Raw genomic sequence first — 27334 nt, forward strand, 5'->3', positions numbered from 1 at the left:
TCTTGATGATTCTCTTCTCTTAACTATATTAGGTTTTTATTTTTGGGGAGGGTGCATTTGTGCCTGTAGTGTATGTTGCTGTGTATTTGTGCGTGCAGTGTATGCTGCCGTCCGTCGTGTAGGTATCGAACTCGTGGAACCCGACGGCTCTACGAGTTGAGCTACACCCCCGTCGGCTTATATTAGGTATTTTTGTAAAGCATAAGTTAGTCTCTTCCAAGAAGATTCTCTACTATATAATGGATTAAACAATATAAATAAATAATTCATTGTACTACCCCTAATCATGGTGCCCTAATCTCAATAGATGTCAAATGGGAATCTTGAAAGTCCATTGAATATAAATAAATAGTAAATCAAGTAAATTAATGGTAGGTTTGGCGTAAATAAAAGCTTTGGGAATTCACGTGTCGATCAAATTGGTTTCTCTCCCGTGAACGCATGCTACATTAGCGCGCTACTGTCTCTTGACCTGATCTGCGCAAGGCACTCTTTGGGATATTTTGCACTACGATTCGTCCCTTCCTTCTCACACATAATACTCTTCTACCGTGCCTGTGCCTGTGCTCGGGGGACCTCATGGCTCTCCTCAAGGCTTCATTTCTGTCAGGGCTTTCCTTATCAGGAAAGCTTGATGAAGCATCTCCTTTGTCTTCTAGGGTTTCTGCACATGAGGTTTTCTGGGGAACCACCAAGACTCGCTTGAGCTGCAAGAGCACTACCAACTTGCCCCTGTCGCATTGCGTCAAAGCTTCTGCAGAAGCTACAAGTGAGTTCCTCACCTTCCTTCTTTACCATATATCCGCAGTAGAGATATATTTGTATCTTTGAATGGGATTAATTAGGGTTAGTTAATTGACCCCTTAAGCTAGTAAAAAATGCTCACTTCAAAGGGGAGATATTATAAACATGAACACACACATGTATGGGGGGGGGGGGGGAAGCATACTGTAGGCTTGAGTGGAAACACACGCGCACACCCTCGCCCGTGTGTCCTTGCAGTTTACCCCCCCCTCCCCCCAAAAAAGAAACAAAAACCGCGTACCCTCAGATGCATGCTAATGTGCACTTACACTCATCCCATCCACTTGGTGGTGCGGTTCTCACACTATAGAGATGGGGTCAAGAGTCATAGGCCTTTTATGGGGTATATTACGTTCACATGGAATCTGCTTGTGGAAGTGTGCACAGGTGTATGCAGTGCTATACATATGTCATGCATTTATATGTCTTATCATATATTATAATGTAATATACACATACACATACACATATATACATACCCCTACATACATAAATACACAAAATGTAATGTATACAGACACACACACACATATTGACATAATACTGTAATGTGTACATATTAGACATATACACAATGGCCGTGGATGCTTCTCCGCATACACACACGTGTATCCATTTCAATTCATCCTTTTGGTTGCTGCAGCGGTTGATCCAGGTTTGCAGAATTCTATGAAACGAGCTGTTGCCAAAAAGGTGGTTGAACTTATAAAGCCAGGAATGATAGTCGGGCTGGGGACTGGAAGCACATCTTCTTTGGCCATAGAGGAGTTGGGTAAACTCATTCAACAAGGCAAGGTAAACTATAATTTTGCCATACTAGCAAGGTAAACTATAATTTTGCCATACTAGCAAGCCCCCACATACATTGCTTTTATATACGGAATCCTTATATAAAAAAACACTCTAGTTTTCTTACTTGGGCATAGTTGATGATCTTACTTTTGTGTATGCCATCATGGGGTCATTAAGAATATTGCCTTTGTGTACACAGTATATCAGTGTAACACATGGCAAGACAAATGTTGGATATTTGATCATTTTCAACGTAGCAATCTGTATTTTCTAACTTTCTTGCTTCTTTGTATGACATTGTCTATGTATTGACAAGAACGACTATCGTATCAGTAAAAGTTGAACTTTGCATGTATTGCTTGATGAATGATCAGCTTAGGTTCTAATTTTTGTGCTTGTGCCAAAGCAAATGCATTTAATTGCAATAGAACTACAATGAGAGAGAGAGAGAGAGAGAGAGAGAGAGAGAGTGCCAACTCCCTTGGTTTCTTGCCCACTTCCCGTGCCATGGACTCAAAAGTCACATCTACCATTGCATCGGCTTTCCTTGCTTCAATGGCACTTTGCACATGGGGATCTTCATGCAAAAATTTTAGCTCTTGCTCTTGTGCCTGCAAAAGATTTCTCATATGTTCCATTTGAGTCCTCATTGCATCAGGCTCTTCATCAAGCATGACTGTCTTTCCTTGAGACAGTTGTCCCTTTGATTCACTATCATTAACCCTTTCAAGGGGCTTGTGCCTTCCTTGTAGAGCATCAGAACCACGCGAGGCACTTGATGGACCCCTCGAATTAGGCACTTCCAAAGGGTTGCCTTTGCTGTCCATTGTGTTAAGTGTGCTAGAAGCGAGGTGCCCAATACACAAGTTTGTTTCCCCACTGCTCTGATACCAATGAAACCGATCCCGTCAAGTGGGAATAGACTTCGTTGGACATCCACACGCGTAATAGCACAACTTAATTATCACAATTTGAATGGACAACTTAATAACAACTGAAAATTAAAATGAAATGAAATGTTGATCAATGGACACCAGCACTGGGACCGGAACGGGCCGACCCCCTCCCCTCAATATATGATATATTATTGGGAGTATTTAACAAATACAACGCTCCATGGGTTCAATGAACCAGATGATGTCCATGTACAACTGAGATGAATACAGTACCAAACAAGAGACTCGAAGTAGACATTCGAAGGAGAGCGACCCACTTGAGTGATCAAGTCTCTACGGTCCTGTGCCTTCACTGGAATCCGCGGGCGCTATACGACACCATCTTGCTAACACACGGGTGGCACCAGTCTGGCTCCCGTCCATGTTAAGCAAAAATACTAGCCCCTTCATATGAGACACCGGCCTGGCCTCAAGTGAACGAGACACAAATCTGGAGATGGACGAAATGGTCGGCCAATTGGTGACACCGACAAGTATGCCAATTAGTGGATGCAAATCTGTTCTATTTTAATGGAGAAAGGATTAGAATGAGTGAATGTCCATAAGATAAAGAGTTGATATCGTATACAATGGATGTCATGTGCATGCCTTAATAGGGATGCTCATGGACATGATTCTTTGTTGCAGCCGCCTAAAGGGCACGATCCGAGGGCGAGGGGTCCAATTTGGGAGTTTTGGTAGTCCAATAGTCGCTCAGACATACCTACGATGTGCACTAGAGGATGGGAAATTAGTTGGGATTGAAAAGGGCTGGCTGACTATCATACCTCCTACTACGCAGGAGGTCAATAGGTCACTTGTAATCATTCTCAAAGCAGCGTTGGCAACCAAGTCCAAGGGCAGCACAACTGGCATTAGGATTAGGGTCATCCGATATGCAACCCTCTTTTGTGTTATCATTAAGGCACAATGAAAGAACATCACGTTTTACATTGCATAGTAGTCATACATATCACGACAAATCTTAGTGTAGATGTAGAATCTCGTTGTATATATTCACGTTTTCACAATAGAGAATAGTTTAGGTCTATCATGACTCTTCTCTATTGTGTGTTCACTGTTTACTAAGTAGGATTAGTGTTAGTTTCTCTTTGCTTAGTGTTCGATTTAGCTTCCATAAGCATGTCACAACAGACTTGTGGAAAGCGTCATCTGTTTGATACTCACAAGATGTGACATGTGTTCGATTTAGCTTCCACAAGCATGTCACAACAGACTTGTGGAAAGCGTCATCTGTTTGATACTCACAAGATGTGACATAGCTTATGTAGTGGGAGTTGTTAGTGAAACCAGAGCATACTTGAAAGAAGTTTATTGAAAGACATCCAAGTGGATATTGAGGAGATCAACAATGGTACATTGTACCATGGCTTGCATTGTTGGAAATAAATGCTCCACCCTCTTCATTGTCATTGTGTAGGTGATGGTTTGTGCTATTTTGTAAGGCCCTTTGTATGAGGAGTAGCCGCTGTGTTGAGCACATGCCGCTCGGCCGCTCGGCCCCCGGGCACGATTGTGTGGCCGGCCTGATAGTTAGGAGATAGCTTATGTAGAATTGGCACCATGCCAAGTAGGATGCATGTAAGTGCAGGCCGATTGGCTGCACTCTTGGGCCTTGGATGGGTCTGGAAGCTGCCTAGAGATTGTAGGTCGTAATATGATGTGGTCTATTCGGTCCATATGGACCAATCGTAGGGTGGCCGACATAGGTCGACCTACGATACTACTAACCTTGGATACTATACTAGTTCGACAATCTTCTTACTTATGTTGAGATCAACACATAGCATCAGGAAACGGTCGTTTCCTAGCCCGAAAATGTGGAAATGCTGTTTCCCGAGAGTTGCCGTTTCCGTTTTCGTTTCTTCGTTTCCTTAAAATCACCCATTGATTTTTCTCATCTAGTGCTTTCTTAGTGATTTTCTACAAATTTTGTTCATTGTTTGTTTCAAATTATGATGGTGTACTCCTTAAACTTTTCCCTAGTTATTAATTTCCTCATTATTTTTATATTATGTATCACACATCCACCGTTTCCTTTTCCGCTTCCTTCTACCTTCACTGTGTTGCACACCCTTGTATGGGTGGGTAGATGCCATCATGTAACTTTGGTTCGCAACAGTAATTCACTCTCTCTCTCTCTCTCTCTCTCTCTCTCTCTCTCTTTGCATCAAGTTCCGTGGAGTGTATTTGCTTACATACATTACAACCATGGATAAAATTTACAGCTATAAGGCTTTGCAGATAGCATCGACAAGGACTATATGGCAATGGAAGTATTGCTTGGGCTAGCAAGATGCAGCCCACCATTGATTGCTATCTAGGTAGGCTGAGTAAATGAAAGTGGTAGTTGCAGCTACAGCTGCAGCAACAATCCATGAGACAGTTTGGCTTCATAGTCATGCGAAAACATCTATTGGGGATGTAGGAAAATGTAACTCTTAAAGAGGGAAATTACTTCTAAGGGCAAAGTTATCATCATCTTAACCATTTTTTCATGCAATGGGAGAATAATGCTGCTTTGGATGTATTTCATTCAGACTAAATTACTGCGTTCCATGATTGAGACTAGGTCATTTATGGCTATAATAGGAAATGCAGGCACTATTTGAAAATTGGAAGCAAGGTTAGCACCTCAACCATGGGTTGGGGTATTTTAGGTGACGAGTGACAGAGTCTGATTACTAGCCATCCATGCGAGGTAGCTGCAACAGTGGCTAAATTTGGCAAAATTAGGGTGTATACTAACCCAAATTTCATTGCTTCCATTCCGTTGATTGTCCTTGCTTCCACGATCAAAGTAAAAATTCCACCCAATAAATGCCAACCTTGCAAACACTCAAATTGCAAGTCATTTGATATTACTTGCAAGATCTAGAGGCTTGCATGCTTCTTTCTAAACCTCTTTTGGGATGGGATTGAGGGGAAAGTAGTATGATTGTATTGATGACAAGCTTGTCTTGAATAGAGGGTGAAATGTTACAATCGAGGAGTCATGTCCTGTAACCGCTCCCTACAGGAGGCTACAAATCGGAAGATAAAATACACATTTTTAGATCACTTAACTAATATAAACAATAGACAACACTTGCAACATTAAAATTGAAAATGACAAAGAACACTTGACACCCTCACTGGGGTCGGAAAGGGCTGGCCCCCCAATATAGTTTGTATTTCTTGGAGTATTTATATGTACAAGTGTTTACAGGTCCCAAGGCCAGATTTCTTATTACGTGGAATGAATACAACTGAAAAACAATAAGATTTTTGTCGATGAAGAATCGGTTGTCGGAGTAGACTAAATCATAGGCAGTCTCCCACCTTCACTGGGTGAACACCCGCCCTTCACTGGTGTTCCGGGACCGTGCACCAACAGGCACGCCCGTACTAACGCCTGGCAGGGTGAAGCACCGTGGAGGGAGTGATACTTGGTGTTCCTAAGTAAGCTTTGCTTCCAGTTTTAATGTTGTAAGTATTGTCCATTGTTTGTATTAGTTAAGTGATCTAAAAATGTGTATTTTATCTTTCGATTTGTTGGCCTCCTGCTCTCTCTTTGCCCTTAGAACCTCCTTGATCCTGCTTAATTTTGAGCACCAATTGCTCCGTAGCAAGAGCAGATGCTATGAGCTGTTGAAGGATGTGTTTCGGGTGCAATTCAATGCTCGAACGGTATGTTGGCTGATGCTGGCTGCAACCTGGAAATTTCCTTTTCTTTTTATCTTCGGAGAGCTGCATGAAGGGAGTATGTGGGACCAGATCCGGACGAGTCTGTCATCACAGAAGATCCGCCTAAGATTGATGAGCTTGAGGAGATCCTCCAGCTAGAGCAAATTGTATTTCAAAAGGAGAGAAAGCTACCACATGGGAAGCTTTCCCGGAGATACCTTGTGAAATTTAAGAACTACTTGCCCATTGATGCAAAGTGGGTAGATGGTGATTATTTTACTGATTACCCACAGCTTTTGCAGGCATATCTTGAGGCTTATCAGTTGAGGTCAACTGTTTAGAATCCATCTCCATTTCTGGAGCCACTTCTATGGGACTGTCATTCCATAGAGCGGCCAGATTTGTACCATGTTTACATGTGGCCAGGCCAGTGTTCCATGTGAAAGGGTCAGTCATCTTGTGTCACATGGACGAGAATCAGTTTTGTGTCACCTGTGTGTGACCAGTATTGTGCCATATGGACGGGACCTTGTTTGTTGCCACCCGTGTATGACTAAGATTGCATCTTACCCCCATGGGACTGTCACTCCATGGTAGGACTGATAGTAGTGCCGAGCTTTGTCTATGGGATTGTCACTCCATAGGAAGGCCCGTGCCAGGATTTGTGTTTTGCCTATGGGATTGTCACTCCACAGGAAGACCAGGACTTCACATTTCTGTCGCGCCAGTTTTGTGTCCGACAAGAAATTCTTGTACAAGTTTCATGAAAGGGAGATTTCGTCCATTACATGTGCACATGCATTCACATTTGCATTCATAAACTTGTTTTTGCATGACTTGTTTTCATGTGTTTACTTGCTATCACGTGCCAGTACACTGGACGGGGACGCCCCCAGTGTACCGTGATTGTGCTGTTTATTGACGAGTTGGTGTGGCATGCGAATAGGTGGTAAGTATTGTCTTTTTGTCCTTTTTCTAGTGTAAAATCTATAAAGTAGTCTAAACCTTAATATTTATAAGGTTGGGTGTTCACACATATTAAAAAAGAAAAAGGCTGGACACCTTTCAACGTGGGTGTCCAAAGATTAACCATTAATTAAGGCTTAATAATATTTAAAATTAGGATTGCATGGGAAAAATCCCCTTCACACATGGATGGTGGTGTGGGGGTGGTTGATGGAAGGAGGCGCCTTCTGGTTGGGAGGAGGGGCGAATGGTTTTTGGCCAGTTTTGCTGCTGCCTTGTACCCGCCCTCACATTGGCTGCTGTCTGCCCTGTACCCGTCTCCAACCCTACACTCGCCATTTGTTGCAGCAACTTCTGTACCTGCTTGCTGTTGCCCTGTACCCGCCTGTGTGCTGCCCATGGTACTTGCCTATAGTACCTGCAGATGGCTGCTGCCTTGTACCCACCTACAGCACCTACCGATTGCATCAGTACCCGCCTACAGCACCTACCGACTGCATCAGTACCCGCTTGGCTGCTGCCCTGTACTTGTGGCTGTTGCTCTGTACCGCCCTTGTACCTGCCGGCTGCAGATCCGCTACCTGCCATTAGTACCCGGCTGTTGCTGCCCTTGTGCTTGTCATCAGGACCAGGCAGGCTGCTGTTTGCATCGACCAAGACTATATTAAAGGTCCTCACCTTACATCCCAATTTGAATCTTTATTAGGTACTTGTTTCTGTATTTCAAATTCAAAAAATATTAAATTTAAATGTTGTTTTTCCAAGTCTTGTGTAGGCAAGCATCACCACTAGTTGCCTTCACCATGGAAGGCCACTGGGATGGTGATCTTTCCCGTGAGTATCCTGACCGCACCCTCACATTCAGAGGAGTCAGTGAAGGTCATTGGGGTATGAGGAAAATTGGGAGCAAAGCTTACTTGGGAGGTATCACTCCCTCCCCAGTGCTTCACTTTGCCAGGCGTTAATACGGGCGTGCTTGTTGGCACATGGTCTTGGAAGACCAGCGAGGGGCGGGTGTTCACCCAGTGAAGGTGGGAGATTGCGTGTGATTTGGTCTACTCTGATAACCGATTCTTCATCGACAAAAAGCTTATTATTATTTAGTTGTATTCACTCCATGTTATGGAGAAATTTGGCCTTGGGGCTTGTGAACACTTGTACATGTAAATACTCCAAGAAATACAAACTGTATTGAGGGGGGAGGGGCAGTCTTTTCCGGCCCCAGTGATGGTGTCAAGTGTTCTTTGTCATTTCCAGTTTTAATGTTGCAAGTATTGTCCATTGTTTGTATTAGTTTAAGTGATCTAAAAATGTGTATTTTATCTTCCGATTTGTAGGCCTCTTGTAGGGAGCGGTTACATGTCCCCCCATGTGGAGATGCGACCCTTGGTTGAAGAGTTAATGCCTTTTTGAGTAGTTTCCACTTGGAAGAGCTGTCTCTATACAAGTAATTCTTGACTGGGTGTGACCTTTCAACAGTCTTAATATTAATTTGATAATTAATGAGTACTTAAGAGTTAAGTCACAAATTGTGACATTCCCTTCCACTCAAAAGCAGATTCTCAGCTAGTAGAAGATAGAAGAGTGACTGTTGTCTATCTAGGTAATTTTTGTGTGACCTCTCTGTAAGAATCATTACAGTAATTAACTAGTAATTAAGGAGTCAAGGTACGAATCATGACACATTGTCGAAGGATAATTTATCATGTCTTAGATGTTGTATGCACTAATTGGCTCTTGCTTGACCAATGTAGTTGAAAGATATAGTTGGGGTTGGAATGAGCTATCAAGCAAAGGTTCTTGCTCGGCAGTTTGGAGTCAAAACTGTGAGTATAAATCTTGTGCAGTAATATGGGATAGCATCTTCTCACCATCCCCCTCTTTTATTTCTTCTTAGGGCCACTTCTGATGTTTATGACATTTTGTTTTCAATAGACTGATCTGAATGATGTCAACACGATTGACTTGGCATTTGATGGGGGTGATGAAGTGGACTCTTCCATGAATCTAATCAAGGTGAGAGGGTGCGTTTTTTGTCTTGCCTTGCAAGGGGCTCTACAAGACTTAAAGAGTGCCTGTGGAAAAGGGTGATCTCCACTGCCCGTGCCTCGTGGGTGGGGATCTCGTCCGTCCAAGTGCCCGTCTCGACAGAGGGAGCTTTCTCTTGGACTGACCCCCGTGTCGGACGGCAGGGGTGTCTGTAAAGTCTATAAGTTGTGGTTTGTTATCATTTTTTGCCAGGCTTGCTTGACTTGTATTTTGTCCTCAGGGTGGAGGTGCGGCACAAACCATGGCTAAGGTAAGACGAGTGTTTTTGTTACTTCAATATAGAGCTATAACAATTCACAAAGCACAAGGGAGGTTTATCAGCGTGTTATTAATGACAGGTGGTTAATACCATGGCCAAGCAATGTGTTATAGTTGTTGATCAGTCAAAAATTGTATCCGAGCTTGGGTTGACATTTCCTGTTCCGGTTGGTGTGCCCATCTTTGCTACTTCATCTTTGTCGCTGTGATATGGTCTTGATAATTGCCACTTATATGTATTTCTTTATCAGATTTGGTCAACATAATTTCTGATACTTTGTTTGCTTCCTATTTTCTCTTATTTATACGTGTATACATATATAGATATATACTATACAAATTTCTTTTTTCCTCCTGTTTTTTTTCTGTACTTATCTGGTGGAGTTATTCACACAGGTGGAAGTTCTTCCTCCTGCAATTTCACCTGTTCTTCGCCAACTAGTTGCTCTAGGTGGAGGTAATATCCTAACAAGGAAATTCGTGTTTGATTCAATTGTATTATTTTCTTGATGGGTAGTCATGGCCCTTGTTACTCTAGGACCGGTCTTTTTCACCTGCATGTCTTGATTGCTATGAAATTTATGGTTTGGTTGTTTCCAAAGAGAGATTTATTAGTTTTCTTTTTTACAATGCTCAAGTGATGAAATATGTGTGGTCGCATTCACATGCATGGGCTGCCTTCCGTGGATGTAATAAAACCTTGTCAGGAAAATGTAGCTTTTATGACTTTTGGACCTTTTTGTAGAAAATTATCTTCCTAAATAAGAATTATAAGGTGCAGCAAGAAGGACATTGGCAGATACAGGACATGGCTGGAGTTGCTGAGACACAGCCTGTATGCCAAGAGGGTACAAGGGATCCGTGAATGATGAAGAAAGGGCTGCCCCAAGGGTTTAGATATAGCCTGCTGGGGTGGGGACCTGTGGTTGGGTCCATGTTGATTCCAAACATCTGTTCCATTGGCCCAGGGTAAATTTAGTACTACACAAGTCCAAAGGAATTAGCATCCGTCTGGTTCCCTGCATTTGGGTCTGCAATCCAAGGATAGTATGTCTTTTTTTTAAAACGAGAAAAAGATCCTTCTATTAGTTAATGAAAAAACAGCCACAAAGGGGTAGATATCATCCCGTAGGGCTGAATACAAACTCGCCTCATGTAAGGGCGGGAATCAAATGATCATAAGGGGAAGAGGACACTTCTCCTCCGGCTGGCTGCTTTATGAGGAGAAGGCTACCTCATACAGGGGATGGGACAACCACACAGGTGGTCTGTAATGCCAAGTGGGGTCACCACCTTTGTGAGGAAAGGGCTGGGTCTCCAAAGTCTCAGGAAAGCTTCCTGCCACTTCCGCATGCGGTTAGAACCTCCCTGTACGACTGACCGCCGTAGAGGGTATGAATGAAGTAGAGCCAAATGTTCCCGATGGACTCAGCAGGTGGAGTGTGAGTACCCTCAAAGCACGCTAAATGTGCCAGGCTGCAATGCTATTGCAAATCTCCTACCTCTGGCAAGATCCTAGTCGCTAGTGGACTGTAGGCGGAGCTGTGATTGGTACTGTCGAAATACGGTGGTGAGAGAGTTGAAGGGCTAACCCTCCCCCATCCTCCTCATAAGCCTTGACCACCTCAGCCTCTGCGGCCCAAGCAACAGTGCCCCGTCCTGTCCATAGTGAAGATGCGGAGAATCCGTCGCCAAATCTGCTGAGCCTTTGGGCAATCCCAAAGACTGTGTTGTTGAGACTCTTGAGGGTGGCCGCACCTCAAGCAAGCTGCTAGCCGACCTCCAACTGCCAGTCAAGTGTTGACCGCCAAGCTCTTGTGTGCCATCAGCCAAAGAAAGAGGAGGGTGATCTTTCTAGGCTGAAAATTGTTCCAAAGCCTCTTCCAAAAATTTGAGAGGAACGGCGGTGAGAGACTCTGTGATTGTCAATGTGCTGCTCTTGGGTGCCATCAATCTCTGGCATTTGGATCATGCGGTCTAGCCGCGCTGTATATGCAAAGAAGGGGGCATCCAGAGTCTCCTCCCGGTCATCGGGGTCATGCCAAGTCCACTCTCCTGGGTTCCACTATAGACACGTGAGAGGTCGGCTGTCACTAGCCTGGACATTTCCCAGTCTGAAAGGGGTCTGGTGGACTCCAGGATGTTTAAATATTTGGAAAGTACAAGCTTTGGGAATGGGGGATTATCCTAGAATACAAAGGACCACACTCCTAAAATTTAGGAGAGTTGCTATTTTTGGCCCGACTCCGATGGAAATTCTGTTCGCGTCATTACATCTGCAATTGAGCAGATACCAAGAGTTGGCAAAGTGCCTATGACAGAATGTCTACCAGTTGGGATATTTTTAGAGGTAAAGATTAAGGAAGGACCCATCTCTTAGATTGGGATATGTGGCAAGAAAGTGGACCAAAGTGAGACAAGTGGCCTGACACTTGTTAGAAAAAGGGATCAAAGTGAGACAAGTGTCCTCACACTTGTCACTTCAGCTATTGTGTGGCTCTCCTCGTAGCCTTCTCTTGCCATTTTAGCTCATGGGAGGCCCAAATCTATAAATTGGAGCCCTCTTTCTTCATTAATGGAGGCTCTCTTGCTCCACACTAGCCTCTACCACCGTTGAAGGCTGCCCTAATGATGGCTACTCTCTCTCTCTCTCTCTTGAAGGCTGCCCATGAAGAATACCGGCTGTTGGGGACTGTTTTGGAGGCTTCCATCGTGAAGAAATACTGAAGGCAAGGGTATTTAATCATTTATTATGATTTCTAGCCATTGTACTTGTTTGTACCAGCATTTGTACTTGTTGTACTTGCTGTACCAGCCCTTGTATTGGCTGTACCAGCTTCTTCACTTGCTATACCACCCATTGTACTTGTTGTACTTGTTGTACCAACCACTGTACCTATTGTACCAGCCACTGTACCTGCTGTACCAATCCTTGTACTAACTGTACCAACATCAATACTTGCTGTACCACCCATTGTACCGGTTGTACCAGCTTCTGTACTTGTTGTACCAACCACTACATCGGCTGTACCAACCATTGTACCTACTGTACCAGTCATTGTACTTGCTGTACCGGCTGAATGGAGAGTTGTACTTGCTGTACCCTCTCTATTGCATGAAGACTTGTGGTTTTTGGGGAAGAATCAGTACCCACACAGAGGTATATGAATTATATTGTTGGCTCGGCATTTCTACAGCCTATGTTCCGGCTTGGTTGCCTCGTGTTGGGTTGTGTTATGGCATTTGTATATGGATAATCTGGCATCTCCCATGGGGAGAGTAAGGCCCTCAAAGCTTTTACATGATATTATTCTCCTTGGGTAATAAAATACTCCAAGGGGGGGGTCGGCCTATTCCGGCCTCTACGCGGTCTCACACGTGCAAGCTCCATTTTCAGCATTTGTGGATGTTTTGTCCAGTTTTATGTTTTATGCAAAGTGATGATGGATATGTATTAAGGTTGTGGCCATGTTTAAATGTTTTAATATGCATTGATGGTATCAACAAGTGTGTCAAAGGTCCTAGTCTCCCGGGCACCCGCCGCGAGTTTCATTGGTATCAGAGCATAGGCTTTCTTGGAAGCGGAGGCTTCCTTCTATCAATAAGGAAGAGAAAAGATCTCAAGTGGGGACCACACTTACCATCATTGCTGTTAAGCATGGCCAGCCGCTTCATAGCTTATGAAGCAAGAGCATGAGCAGTAGACAGCTTGTTGATCTAAGGATTTATGAATTCACAAAATTTATCTTGGAAGTATGGAGTTGGCTTTATGTGCACACGTTTTGCACTCTTTCCATATGAATATTGTGGATTATATTATCAAGCTTACAGGCAAGCTATATGGAGATATATCTCGGAATATCTTACGGATATAATGAGGAGATATTTCTTTTGGCTTCATGACCAACCTGGCAAAGAACAGCTAAGTATACTTTTAGTTTGGAAAGTTGGTGCTTTTGCTATTTACTATGAAGTGTTTTTGATGTTCACTAACCCTTGTATAGCCATGCAAGGAGAAAGGTGTTGTTGTTTGCCTTGAGATGGTTTCAGGGAAACATTGTTTATGGTTTCCTTTATTGGGATGGATTATATCTATGGAGATTTCTTTCTTAGATGAGATTTATATCGATATTGGGCTTCACAAGCAATTTCTATGGACGAATCTGTCCGAGTTTATAGAGAAGAAATCTTTGGTTATTTCATTGACATGATGCTTTTATGAATAAAGTCCACCTCTACTCCAAGGTGTGTGGTTAGCACGGAGTATGTGGTAAGAGTTATGGTATACAAGGATTATGGTATACAGGTCTATGGATTCCTGGACTTCTTTTCTAGGGATTTGGACCCATCCTCAGGTTTATGGATTATGTTTATGGCTCCCTTTTATTGGGATGGATTATTCTTTTTGGCTTCCTTTATTTGGGATGCATTGGACTTATGAAACTCATGATTCACATACCCTGTGTAGTGTTCTCTTGTCCTACGTGCTCTCTTGAAGATTGTTTCTACCATGTGTGGGTGGAACAATAGAGAGCAGATGGAAGGGAACATGGGCACTTCAAAGGGTAGTGACAAGCACAACATACCCTGTGTAGTGTTCTCTTGTCCTACATGCTCTCTTGAAGATTGTTTCTACCATGTGTGGGTGGAACAATAGAGAGCAGATGGAAGGGAACATGGGCACTTGAGAGGGTAGTGTGAGTTGGTGGCCGAAATGCCTACAAACTATTGGTGGCCGAAATGCCTATAAACTATGTGTAGCAGAAATGCTTATGAAACACCAGGTTATCTATGCCTGCGAGTGATTGTTTTATCTTGTTACTTGAGCCCACCTCTCATCCAAGGTGTGTGGTCAGAGTACCAACACGGAGTGCAAGTGGTAAAGTGGACATGACAGGACTTGTGTCTATGCCAAGGGTCATGTGGACCGATGTCTTGTTGGCAGGAGACTTATTTTGACTCGCCCATTTACTTGGGACATGGATTATGATATCTGGACTTATGGGACTGTTTTGTCTCGCCCATTTACTTGGGACATCATTATGATATCTGGACTTATGGGACTGTTTTTTGTCTTGCCCATTTATCTTGGGACATGATTTTGATATTGGTATTATGGAGACTTATTTAGTCTCGTCCATTTCTTTGGGACATGGATTCTTTAGTTATATTGGATTTTTGAGACTGTCTCGTCTCGCCCAATCGATGGGACATGATTATATCTTGAATATATGGCTTGAAGCTTAAAGTTGCGGACAACTTTTAAGAAGCTGGGGAGGATGTCACCAGCCTGGACATTTCCCAGTTTGAAAGGGGTCTGGTGGACTCCAGGATGTTTAAATATTTGAAAAGTACAAGCTTTGGGAATGGGGGATTATCCTAGAATACAAAGGACCACACTCCTAAAATTTAGGAGAGTTGCTATTTTCATACATGTTGCCTTGCATACCAGGCTCAAAACTAGCTCCAAAATTCCCATGGCATTCCCATGCCTCCTTGAGGGTAACCCCCCTGTTCGCGTCATTACATCTGGAATTGAGCAGATACCAAGAGTTGGCAAAGTGCCTATGACAGAATGTCTACCAGTTGGGATATTTTTAGAGGTAAAGATTATGGAAGGACCCATCTCTTAGATTGGGACATGTGGCAAGAAAGTGGACCAAAGTGAGACAAGTGGCCTGACACTTGTTAGAAAAAGGGATCAAAGTGAGACAAGTGTCCTCACACTTGTCACTTCAGCTATTGTGTGGCTCTCCACTTGTCATCGTAGCCTTCTCTTGCCATTTTAGCTCATGGGAGGCCCAAATCTATAAATTGGAGCCCTCTCTCTTCATTAATGGAGGCTCTCTTACTCCACACTAGCCTCTACCACCGTTGAAGGCTGCCCTAATGATGGCTACTCTCTTTCTCTCTCTCTTGAAGGCTGCCCATGAAGAATACCGGCTGTTGGGGACTGTTTTGGAGGCTTCCATCGTGAAGAAATACTGAAGGCAAGGGTATTTAATCATTTATTATGATTTCTAGCCATTGTACTTGTTTGTACCAGCATTTGTACTTGTACTTGCTGTACCAGCCCTTGTATTGGCTGTACCAGCTTCTTTACTTGCTATACCACCCATTGTACTTGCTGTACGTGCTGTACCAGCCACCATACCGACTGTACCAGCCACCGTACCTGCTGTACCAGTCCTTGTACTAGCTGTACCAGCATCAGTACTTACTGTACCACCCATTGTACCGGCTGTACTAGCTTTGTACTTGTTGTACCTATTGTACCAACCACCGTACCGACTGTACCAACCATTGTACTTACTGTACCGGCTGAATGGAGAGTTGTACTTGCTGTACCCTCTCTATTGCATGAAGACTTGTGGTTTTTGGGGAAGAATCAGTACCCACACAGAGGTATATGGATTATATTGTTGGCTCGACATTTCTACAGCCTATGTTCCGGTTTGGTTGCCTCGTGTTGGGCTGTGTTATGGCATTTGTATATGGATAATCCGGAATCTCCCGTGGGGAGAGTAAGGCCCTCAAAGCTTGTACATGATATTATTCTCCTTGGGTAATAAAATACTCCAAGGGGGGGCTCGGCCCATTCCGGCCTCTATGCGGTCTCACACGTGCAAGCTCCATTTTCAGCATTTGTGGATGTTTTGTCCAGTTTTATATTTTATGCAAAGTGATGATGGATATGTATTAAGGTTGTGGCCATGTTTAAATGTTTTAATATGCATTGATGGTATCAACAAGTGTGTCAAAGGTCCTAGTCCCCCGGGCACCCACCGCGAGTTTCATCGGCACCCCCATATCCATAGCCGCCAGAATCTCTCCCTGGCCACCTTGGCCGACGATGGTTCTATGTGCCTCTCCCGTGCTTGAAAACGAATCACCCTCAGCAAGGTGCATCCACTAAAATTGTTTGAGGGAGGCGCGGATCGCTCTAATCTGCCGTGGGGTCCAATGGAAAAAGCGAGCAGACCACTGCCCTCGTCTGCACCGTGGATAGCCACGAGAATATCATGTCTGGTAAACACACTTGGGGGAGTCGGGTCTACTGTCTGGGATAGGAGTCAGCCACTCCTGAGGGATAGCTGAGATGATGTCAATATTGAGCGTGTCTCTACCTCGGACTCCTGTCAGGCCTCTCTCCTGCACCTCCAGTGCTAACTGCTTGTGTATGATCCAATCTCCAGGGGACCTGGTTGGTCCTATGCTCAGAGCACCCCATGAAACATGAGGTTATCAATGCCAATCTGGCATTCTAGATAGCGAATTGGAGTGCCCCTTGGGATCCACTAGAAAGCCTCAACTAGGTGCTAAGTCGGGGCGGGTGTAGAGACTGCCCAAAAACCAAGGTGGAAGGTACGGGTTGAGATTTTGAACGTTAAATACGTAAGGTTCGTAAAAACATAAAAAATATACTATATAGTGTACATATATATATATATATACAGAAAAATGAATGAAAAAACAATTCATTTTTGAACATTGAACAACAACACAATTACCAAAATGAGAGCTCCATCTGTCAACATGTTTCTTTCACTATCATACTCTCAACTCTGGCTCTACAATGGCGGTGACCATAGCGGTTGGCACCGCATCATCATCATCTCTCATTGCAATGTCTGTATCAATGAGAGGAATGGCTATGTTCGCACTTTGCGTAAGTGGACTAAAATCGGCGATGGTGGCTGGCCTAGGGTTTTTTTGGCTCAAAATGTTTTTAAAAATTGCCACGTACTTGCCAATGAGGTGATAGCTCAAGTGGTGAAGGTGTTTGCCTAGGACCGAGAGGTCTTGGGTTCAAAACCCCCCCCCTTGGTGCTCCCTCGGCGACATTGCCTACGGGTGGATAAATAAGCGGCTCTACAGGCGAGCACCTATACGGGCGGTGAAAAATTGGTAACTATGGGAGGATCTTGGACCAAAAGTTAGTCGCCCCGGGGGGGGGGGGGGATTGCCATGTATGGATCCGTACAGTACGATACTGTATTGTACTATACACTAAAACGTACCTTATAATAAGGTACATACGTACTGATGCAACCTTGCCAAAAACCACATGACTTGTGCACAGTTGATCTGTGCTCCTGATGCGTGGCAAAAGACCTTGATTGCATCCGCGATTCCCCACCCCTCTTGAAAGGAATGCTGCGGTGTCAGCTCCTCTTGCGTGCTAAGGGGGAGACGCAATCCCTGAAGCCTAGTCTTCTGGGTTGAGAGAAAATTGCTCATGGGCTCAACGACGAATAGGAAGAGGTAAGGTGCCAAAGGATAGCCTTGCCGTACCTATGTCAGAATATGCAGCGGAGATGATGACAAAATCTGAGAACACAAGAGCAAGTGTAGAAAAAATACAGCAATGGAGAGAGAGAGAGAGAGAGAGAGAGAGAGAGAGAGAGAGAGAGAGAGGCGTGTAACTCTACTCTATATACACAAGAAAATCCTGAAAAACTGATACAATGGAGGCATGGGGCAATGGGGCCATTTTATATGGCCCCAAACATGCAGTCGGTCTTCATCAGGGACAGCCGATAGGAGACAAAAAAAGCCCACGACCTGCACACAGTAGTCGGCCTGCATAAAAAGGTCCACGACCTGTCCAAACCAGTCGGCCAGCTCCAAATGTGAACACAAGCATACTGATGTAGTCGGCCAGCAACTGGGTCCTCCTTCATCACAGGGCAGCCGCCCAAGCCATGGAAAAATAGGGAAAAAATATGGAGAGGGAAAAATGAGAAAACACCTAATAAGGGCGGGCACACCCACAACAGAGGCCCTGGTGTATATGTTTAGCCAAGAGATGACTTCTAACACCCCCTCTCAACTCCTGGCCCTGGAACCATCCCCAGGGAGTTGGAGTGCCGTCGGAGCAACGCCTGAGATATCGACTTCGTGAAGAGGTCCACAGCACTGTTCTCTGTCGAACAGAACTCTAGCAAGATGTCATCAGCAACAATCTTTTCACGAACAAAGTGCCTCTGGATGACCAAGGATTCCACCAGTGGAAACCCAATCCTGTCGACAAGGCAAGAGATAGCTGCCTCTTATTGCTCCATAAAACTGCTCCTGAGCCGAGGGTAAAACTGTCACCTGAAGTAGATCTGCTCGTGTCTGGATCTCCTCCCCAATCTGAGTCACTCCAACCGTGGAGTCGGACTCCATCCATCAATCCCCCTCATGTGTAAAAGAGTCGAAGATCCTTCGCATGCTGTAGAAACCACAAGATACGCAATCCTGCCTCCCAAAGAGTCCTCTACAAACATGAGCTCAACAACCTCATTAGGATGCTCCCATCCAATCTGGTATCAATGAACCATTCTGCTTCCGAGTCAGAGAGGCACCATACTGCTCACAAGGATCAACAACTGTTACAGTGGGATGCCAAGTCCTGGAAACCTGCTGAAGACCACTCAACTCAAGGCCTTCGGAAGCCTGTAACCAACCCCCTCTGAATCCGGAACCACAAAGCTTGGAGAATTTGCAACATCCACCTCCTTTTGCAAGTAATCAACTGTCACCTGCGTGGCTTTCCAAGAGGTCCCCGTGGAAAGAACTTCCTCATCTACAGGAGTTTCTTTGTCCCGAATACCACGAGACATCAGAGCATAAGTTACCTGTAAAGTTTCCTCTGACTGGCAAACACAAGAACTACCAACATCTGTACTGGAAAGTTCTTGCCAACTGCTGCCATCAACTGGCAAGCTATCCACCATCTGGTCCCGGAAAGCCTGCACCTGCACCGTATCCACCCTTAAGTGGCCATTACCAGACAGCCACTCATCACAAAACTGAGGACCTGGGAGAGAGAGTGCTGAAAGTTTGTAAACTCCATTCTCCATTCCGCCTTCCCAAACTACCTGGCTTGTTGCCTTGTCTCCCGAAGAGCAACAAAATGCTCATCAAACTCCACCCGTACGCCAGTCTTGCAAACCTGATGCACTGACAACAGATGAAAACCAAGTGATGGAACATACAACACTTGGGAGGAATGCTTCTCCCCTCTGCTATCGGGAACTATCTCCAACCTGCCCTCACTGTGAACTGGGATAGTGGATGTATCCCCAGTAGGAATGTGACCAGAATACCTGTAGAGATCCTGTAAATCTGAACGGGAAGGAGTCATGTGCCTGGAAGCACCACTGTCTAGAATCCACTCCTGAGTATCCGTAGCAGCAACCTCCTCCCTGCCTGAAGAAAATGAAACATCTCACCTCGAGGTGCACAAATGCTGGAGTCTTCACGATTTCTGCTGAGGATTCTTCACGATTGTTGCTGAGGATTCTTCACCCTTCTCGGTGTTCCGCTTGGGACACTGCCTCCAATAGTGGCCTTCTCGCCACAACATTCCTCTTTGCCTTTAGTTTCTCGCGGTCTACATCGGACATCTTCTCAAAAGACTTCTCTGATGAAGCCTTCCCTTTGCCCTTGTTGTTATTCCGGCCTTTCGACCGTTGGCCAGTTAAGGCCTCTGAACCTCTGCCCTGTGGAGGGTTAGAGAATCTTTTCTCCTGGTCCAAGACCATGGGCACAAGCTCCTCCCACGTGATGGTGCTGAGCCTGCCACTAGTAATCAAAGACGAGTAGAATGCTGAGTACTGAGAGGGCAAATGCGACAGCAACGTGATGGCCATATCCTTTGATGATATCTCCTTCCTAGCCTGAAGAACTTCTTGCTGAAGAGCTTGTAGCTTATTAATGTGCTCTCGCATCGTCGATGACTTTGCAGGGTTCATAATCCGCATCTGTACTTCTAAGGAAATCCTCTTCATGGGCGATACCCTGTTATAAAGAGAAGCCAAATGCTGCCATATATCTCTGGCCAGCGTCGTATGCTTTATATGATTGATTACCTACGGTGTGCCATTGAGGAAGATGAATGAATGGACCCTGGCATTGACACGATCCCATAATTGTGCTTGTGCCTCGCGGTCCTTTCGAATCGACAGTAACTCCCCTTCTTCTACCTCCGGCCGTGGAACCCCAACAACGATGAAATCAGCAAGGTTGTATGACTCCAGAACAGATTCCATCATAACCTTCTATATGCTGTAATTGTTCCCGTCCAATTGACGGTCTACTGGGAACGTGGGGAGTGTAGGGATCTTCACATGCTTCTCAGCCATTTCAAGTAAATCTGCCATTGCGGGGATGTAATTGAAAAGGGTAGGTGGGTGGGAAAAAAAACTTAAACCTGCAAGTGGCTGTCCAGCAAATCAGCCCACCTTCCTCTTGCTTCTCCTCTTCCCGAACAGTCCAGAACAGTCCACCAATCAGCAACACAACAGTCCCCCTCTTGGTCACAAAATTCCCAAGATCTATCAAGAGCCTAGGGCTTTGAAACCATGTCAGAATATGCAGCGGAGATGATGACAAAATCTGAGAACACAAGAGTAAGTGCAGAAAAAAATACAGCAATGGAGAGAGAGAGAGAGAGAGGCGTGTAACTCTACTCTATATACACAAGAAAATCCCGAAAAACTGATACAATGGCATGGGGCAATGGGGCCATTTTATATGGCCCCAAACATGCAGTCGGCCTGCATCAGGGACAACCGACAGGAGACAAAAAAAGCCCACGACCTGCACATAGCAGTCCGGTTGCATAAAAAGGTCCACGACGTGTCCAAACCAGTCGGCCAGCTCCAGAATGTGAACACCAGCATACTGATGCAGTCGGCGAGCAACAACTGGGTCCTCCTTCATCATGGGGCAGCCCCCCATGCTCCAATCCTGACAAAGCCGGTCTAAGTGTCATGAATCAAGTCTGGGAGAAAAGGCTGAAGTCTTCTACTGATGGCCTTGGCCAAGATCTTATAGGCGGTCCCTAGAAGAGTGATGGGTCTTCACTACCGGTTCTCCAATCTGTCATCACCCTCCTTGGGGACCAAGTGTATCAAGTCCTCTGAGAGCCTCTCTGGCATGGCACCTGTGAGCATAATCTCATTGAAGGCAGCTCGAAGGCCGCCTTCCATGAGGTCTCAATGACAAAGAAAGAAAGAAACTAGAAGCCCATCCATGCCTGGGCATTTGCTCCTGGGAAGTACAGTCAATGCCTCCGCCAACTCCTCAGTAGTGAATGGTGTCAATAAGAGTGACTGAAGAGAGGGGGGGACCACCTCCCTCGTGTGCCGCGCCAAACCCTGTCGCCTGCGCCCATCACCGGAGGAGATACTGGGGCACCTATGAGAAGAGATCGGAAAAAGTTTGTGGGGGGGATCAGAAACAATAGCTCCATCCTGGCCACGCAACGTGCTGTGAATGCCGTCTCTCCTCTTGTGGGGGCCGACTATCTCGAAGAAATCCCCTGTGACTATCACCGGCCTGAGTCTAGAAAGAAGCTCTGGCATGATATCTGTACTCCACCCTCCTCTCAATGGATCTAATCTCTGTGCGGGTAGTAGCAAGCTGACTCTCAATCCATTGGCTATCTGGGGATCTCTCTTGAAGCCCTTGTAGAGAGGCTAGACCCCTTCTCAGACTCCTCTCCTGAATCCCTCCAATTTGCTCTGGGCTGCCTCTTGTAAGAAACCACTGATATCCCCGAAGCCCACATCCAATGTGCACGTTGCAGAGCTTGACACGAAGTCCAGTCCCGCCCATATCTGCTCTATCCTGCTCTGCAGATCTCGAGGTCTTGAATGAGGCTGCCCGGAATCCTAGAGCTTGCATGCCTGCCATGCCTCCACCTCTAAGGACAGAATAACCAGGGCATGCCAAGATACCAAACATGCCCCCACGGCTACAAGCCCACTCAACAACATAAAACCTGTCCAGTCTAGAGAGGTTGGGGCCGGTGCTCCTCGTGTCCAACCATGAGAAGCTAAGGCTCCCTGAATTGCACCCAAACTCTAGAAGATGCCAAGGATCCTGTCCCGTGAGTACCAGAATCAACTCTTCCTGAGACTGTGGCCGTGCCACCTCCAAGTCTGTCCTTCGCTGCCTCTATCACGTTGAAGTCACCGCCCATGCACTAGAAATCAGCCTGGGGAAGGGCCTGCTAGACTGTGCTCCAAAAAAGGGGTCTACTTGTAGCTGCATTCGGAGCATAAACATTGAGGAAGCCAACGCTATCCTCTCCAATCAATATGGTAACCCACTGTGCACGCTCGGGGACTAAAACTCCTGAGCTTGTCACTATCGGCAAAAGCTACTCACTGACAGAAAGACACTCTCCTCCTTGCATCCCTGAAGCGCTGAAGGATGGAGACCAGAAAGTGTGACTCCTGCCTGGTAAAATCTTCCCGCAGCGGCGGGTGCGCCCCTCCGAAAGGTGATGCTCGTGGAGGAGTAGAATGTCGATGGGTCCCCCAACTATGGCTCTCTAAAGCTCTCCTCTGAGGACACCTCGTCTCTGAAAGCACTGAGGTCTCGCTAAACCCTGAATGTTTCACGAGACTATCCGCATATCAATCTCTGTGTGAGGCGGCATTGGCAGAACTGCCCTCCACTCAAAGAGTCTTGGGCGAGGGTTTAGACGGGGAATAGTCACTATGTGTCCTGGGATGAAGGTGCGCCAAGTGGACACGGATCGTGTCCTCCATGTGACGTCACTTTGCCCGAGCGCGAGCATATGCATCATTGATCACAATGGAGGTATCTGTAAGAAGGGGGAAGAAGAACTGCGGCGGAAGTATGCATGAACACAAAAAGCAACACTTCTAGGCTGGAGGCCACCATCTCCTCGTCTTGATCTCGATGGGCTGAGCTTCCAAGCTCCATCCTAGCCAAAGGCCATAGATGGGTGAGTACGTTGGTGATGTGAAGATCGTGAAGATGATGGGAGAGCTCAACTGCCCGTCCTTGGATGGCGGCAGCCTTTGACTCTGAGTCCCACTCCATCCTCGGGGTTGCACTCAAGGGGTATCATCTCACCATTATTTGGCGTAGAAGGTCTGGAGTGGTGAAAAACCACACATACCCGAATAGGGACTATTGTCTCCTCAAACATATCTGTCCCTTCCGTCGGCAGACATCGGAAGAAACTATAATCCACAAGCTGTCCCAAGATCCTACGGGGCTTGCCAGGGGACTTTGGCGGGAGAGCCCTCACTGGGGAGGTGGCAATGGTCATCTCAACCGGCTTAAAGAAACGGAGAATCAAGCGGTGAACGGAACTCGCCGGATGCCTCTGCCTATGGGTCGGGGGCTGGTGAGTGCTCTGGAGAGGCGGATGGAGGGCGGGCGGGCTCAGATGAGGACGACGGGACGGAGGGAACTGCTGGGGGTAAAGTTGCTGACGAGGATGGAGGAGGAGGAAGAGGAGGGGGCGGGGGAGGGCAGAGAGGCCGGAGAGGGGCGTTGTTGGGAGAGATCCATCGGAGGGGGGGGGGTGGGGCTTGGTGGGGTGTCTGCCGGCCTCTCTGGGCACTGAGGTCCAGGGGGGAATCTTGACGAGGTATCAGCCGCTAAACCGGTGGGGCTGAAGGGACCCGCTCCGTGACTGGAGGGGACCCGTCGGCCAATGGGTAGGTGCTGTGATAAATGCTCAAAACAGTTCTCTGACAGAACTGAATCCTCCTGAGGCCAGGGCCCAGCCTGGCGCACACGGTTGCAACGCTTAGCACTGGTGGTCGGCTGACGGCCCGGGCATGGGCCAACTGTTCACCACTTTCCGGCAGCTGGGTCATTTGTAGTCGGTGCTTGATGCTCCGAAGCCTGAGAACCTGCCCCTCTCTCTGTCCTTTGGTGAGGGTCTGAATGGGAAACAGGGGAACCCATTGGAGGCGATCTCCTGGACTGCCGCTGAGGGCAAGCTTTGGCTAAATGTCCCATTTGCCTACAAATGAAGCATTGAACTGGAAGGCGTGAATACTCCATGCATTTCAGGATGGGGTCACCCCGGAGGCTAGGTATGGATATACAATGAGGCACTGAATCCGGCAAGGCAACGCAAATGCGGAGGGATGGAATCGCTAGGGCTGAGGCAGTAGTTGGGGGGGGGATTCCATCACTCTCCCGATGCCACCACCAATCACCTGGAGAAGAGGAAGGTATTCCTTCCTAAGACTTGGGAAGCAAACTGTCCCTGGGAAGCCCGACACGCTAGCCAGAGGTTCAGACGCAAGATTGAAGCCGTGCTGCCACCGCTGTGCAAAGGAGGCCTGTGCCGTATGCAATGCAAGGGGGCTCAGCTGCAAGACTTTGTCTGACGCCGTTGGCGAGTGGAACTACACCTGGTAGTATCCACGTCCTAGAGGGTGAATGTATGTGGTCTTTGCAGGCTCACCAATGAGGCTCGCTTGTAAAAGATCTCTGAGTTGTGTGCGCTCAGGACGGCTACCAACAATTTTGCAAACAAGAGTGGAGGCCTCTAATGTTGAAACAGTCGTGACGAGAATCTGAAGGTCTGCTTTGGAAAAGGATATGCAAACAATGGCAGCCTCGGTCGGGGATGACGGAGTGGCTGCCATGGAGTCCTCCTGGGGGTGAAGACCAGAAAATGCCGAAACATGCCGATGAGTGAACGCCCCGAAGAACCAGAAGAATCAACCTGCGAGGAAGGGGAAACAGGGAGCTAGCATGGGAGAGGGAGGGCTGGGAACCGGAAAGGAGAGAGAGAGAGAGGGGGGGGGGTGGGCAGCAGTGAAAAGGGGGGAAATAGAATGGTGGGCGAGTGCAGGGGAGGCGGAGAGGGGGGGTGCGCAGAAAAGCGCAGAGCAGGGGGGGTGCAGAAACGCGCTAGGGGAAGGGGGGGCGCAGGAGAAAAACGGAACTTGGGGGGGGTGGGGGCTCAGAGGGCTCCGCAAGGATAGTATGTCTTGAGATTATCTTTGTAAGTTTAGTGCTGCTTGATATGGGATTATCGATCTGCACTTGCATGTAGCCTATTTGGCAGTGGGCCAAAACTGTCCAAGTCATCTACAAACCATTTGCCCGTAAACAGACAGATGGGTGTGATGTTCAAACCGGGTCTCCTGGCTGCTCAAACATGGTACGTCTTGGGGACTTACAGATACGAGCTAGCTGATATTTGTGCAAAAGCTTCAATTTTCAATAGGAAGGGAGCATGTGATTGATATCACATGTATTTTGGTGTTAGCTTGATAAGATTGGCCGCCAGCAACAAGGAGACAATAAGGGGGCCATGCAATATCTGGTTGAGTTTGCAGACTAGTTATTCAAGATTGACCAGTTGCTAGTTTAATTTCTTGCCCTGCTCTTCTCTAGATCAGCCTTACAAATACGAGCGTGAGTATGATGGGTGCTAGAAGACGTGGGAGAAGCGACCCCGTTGGAACACTTAAACCTGTGGTGATGAGCATCTTGCATTATACCACAGGTTATATGCCCACCCCGCTTTCGCTTTGGTCATGATTAGGTTAGTAGCACAGGGACGGACAGTCTAGAAACACGGATGGAGGTAGTGGTGCTGTTAATTAGGTGATACAGGCTGTGCTGACTTGCACACTGTGGTCATCAAGTCTTTTTTTTTTTTCCCAGTAGTAGATCCTTCTGTAGGAGCTAGGTGAACCCGCCCAAGGGTGGTAGGTTCTCCCGACAGCGGTGTGAAAAGGTGGTTTTTTGGAACCTCTGGGGAGCACCAGCTGGGGCTCGAACTCAGGACCCCATGTCCAGGTTCGAGCATCTTCACAGCCTACAATGCCTGGGCTGGAGGGTGTTTTTCTTAGTCATGAAGGACAATGTTGTAAATTATGCTTCCTCACAAAAAATGTAGTTAGGCTTTTGCAGCAGAGCTTCTTTAGGTGGTCTTGTGTACAGACAATTTGTGGATCTTCAACCTATTTTTTAGCAGAAGGTATTTTGTCATGCTTTTTGATGTTCACTTGCAGTGCCTGAAATAAGAAGTGCCTTACGTAAAGATGGTCCTGTCATCACTGATTTGGGAAACATGGTGGTTGATGTGAGGTACACTCCCTTCCTTGCCATCTGCATCCAACTTTTTTGCAAAGAGTTAAATGCAATAATGAGCTATGCAAGCTCCTTTGTGTGCAATATTGTTGTTGGGCCTCACTCCTAAGAAAATCCTCATATCACAAGTATGTGTGAAATGTAATGAGTATGTCTCTCTCTCTCTCTCTCTCTCTCTCTCTCTCTCTCTCTCTCGTGATATCATAATGTAAAGAGTGTAAGTAGACCAAATATGAAAAACCATCTCCTATACACCCAGGTTCCATTGACTCCCCTGGGCTACGGACTACCATGATGCTGTGTTAATTATTTCAGGTTTCCTGAGGGCATAAAAGACCCTGCCGCACTTGAACAGGCAATCAATATGATTCCTGGTGTAGTCGAGAATGGTAATCTGTTACTCTTTTATTTACATGAGCTTCATGCTTAGTGTTTTTCTTACGCAGAAAACAAGATAAGCTATGGTGTGGTAGAAGCTCACCCAGAGCGTTTATGAGCATTCGGCTCTCACATGTTGGTATCTTTGAGGCAGGTCTTTTCATTGGTGTAGCTGATTCCGTGTTAGTGGCTACTCAAGATGGTGATGACATTGCAGTCGTGGAGCTCGCTGAGTTTGTTAGAAGTTTGAAAAGTGCAAAAGAAGCATCGGCAACAGCTTAGTAGGTGCCTTCTGCAAATATAGAGAATAATCATATCTGCCATTGGTGTCATCAAAATTCATACTACTGGTTCCACTAATGGAAGTGGTCTTTACTCAGTTCTCTATTGAGTTTAGACCACATGGTACTAATAATGCAGAGTTTAGATACTTGCAATTTGCATTTTCTGCATACTTGTTGAGTACAAGGATACATGGGAACGATGAAGAGATGCTTGCTTTATCTTAGTTTAGGCTCAGACAAGAGTTTGAGGCTTATTGGGCCTCAATTTTTTTCTAATGTAAGAAGTAACGGATGGTTTGAATT

The 27334-nt window shown here is 46.1% G+C and overlaps 1 protein-coding gene across 1 annotated transcript; it reads left to right on the forward strand.

Annotated features, from left to right (window-relative positions):
* The first annotated feature begins 436 nt into the window (after nt 1–436).
* LOC147620001 (uncharacterized) lies at nt 437–27334 on the forward strand. Its single transcript, XM_086772124.1, has 10 exons — nt 437–769; nt 1448–1599; nt 8939–9010; nt 9120–9200; nt 9454–9483; nt 9572–9658; nt 9888–9948; nt 26291–26366; nt 26685–26758; nt 26902–27334. The coding sequence occupies exons 1-10, from the start codon at nt 580–582 to the stop codon at nt 27027–27029; spliced, it is 951 nt and encodes a 316-aa protein (XP_086628250.1). The 5' UTR covers nt 437–579; the 3' UTR covers nt 27030–27334.

Source organism: Cibotium barometz, chromosome 32 (genome assembly GCF_041138505.1).
Source record: "Cibotium barometz isolate CiBa-2024 chromosome 32, ASM4113850v1, whole genome shotgun sequence".
NCBI lineage: Eukaryota > Viridiplantae > Streptophyta > Polypodiopsida > Cyatheales > Cibotiaceae > Cibotium > Cibotium barometz.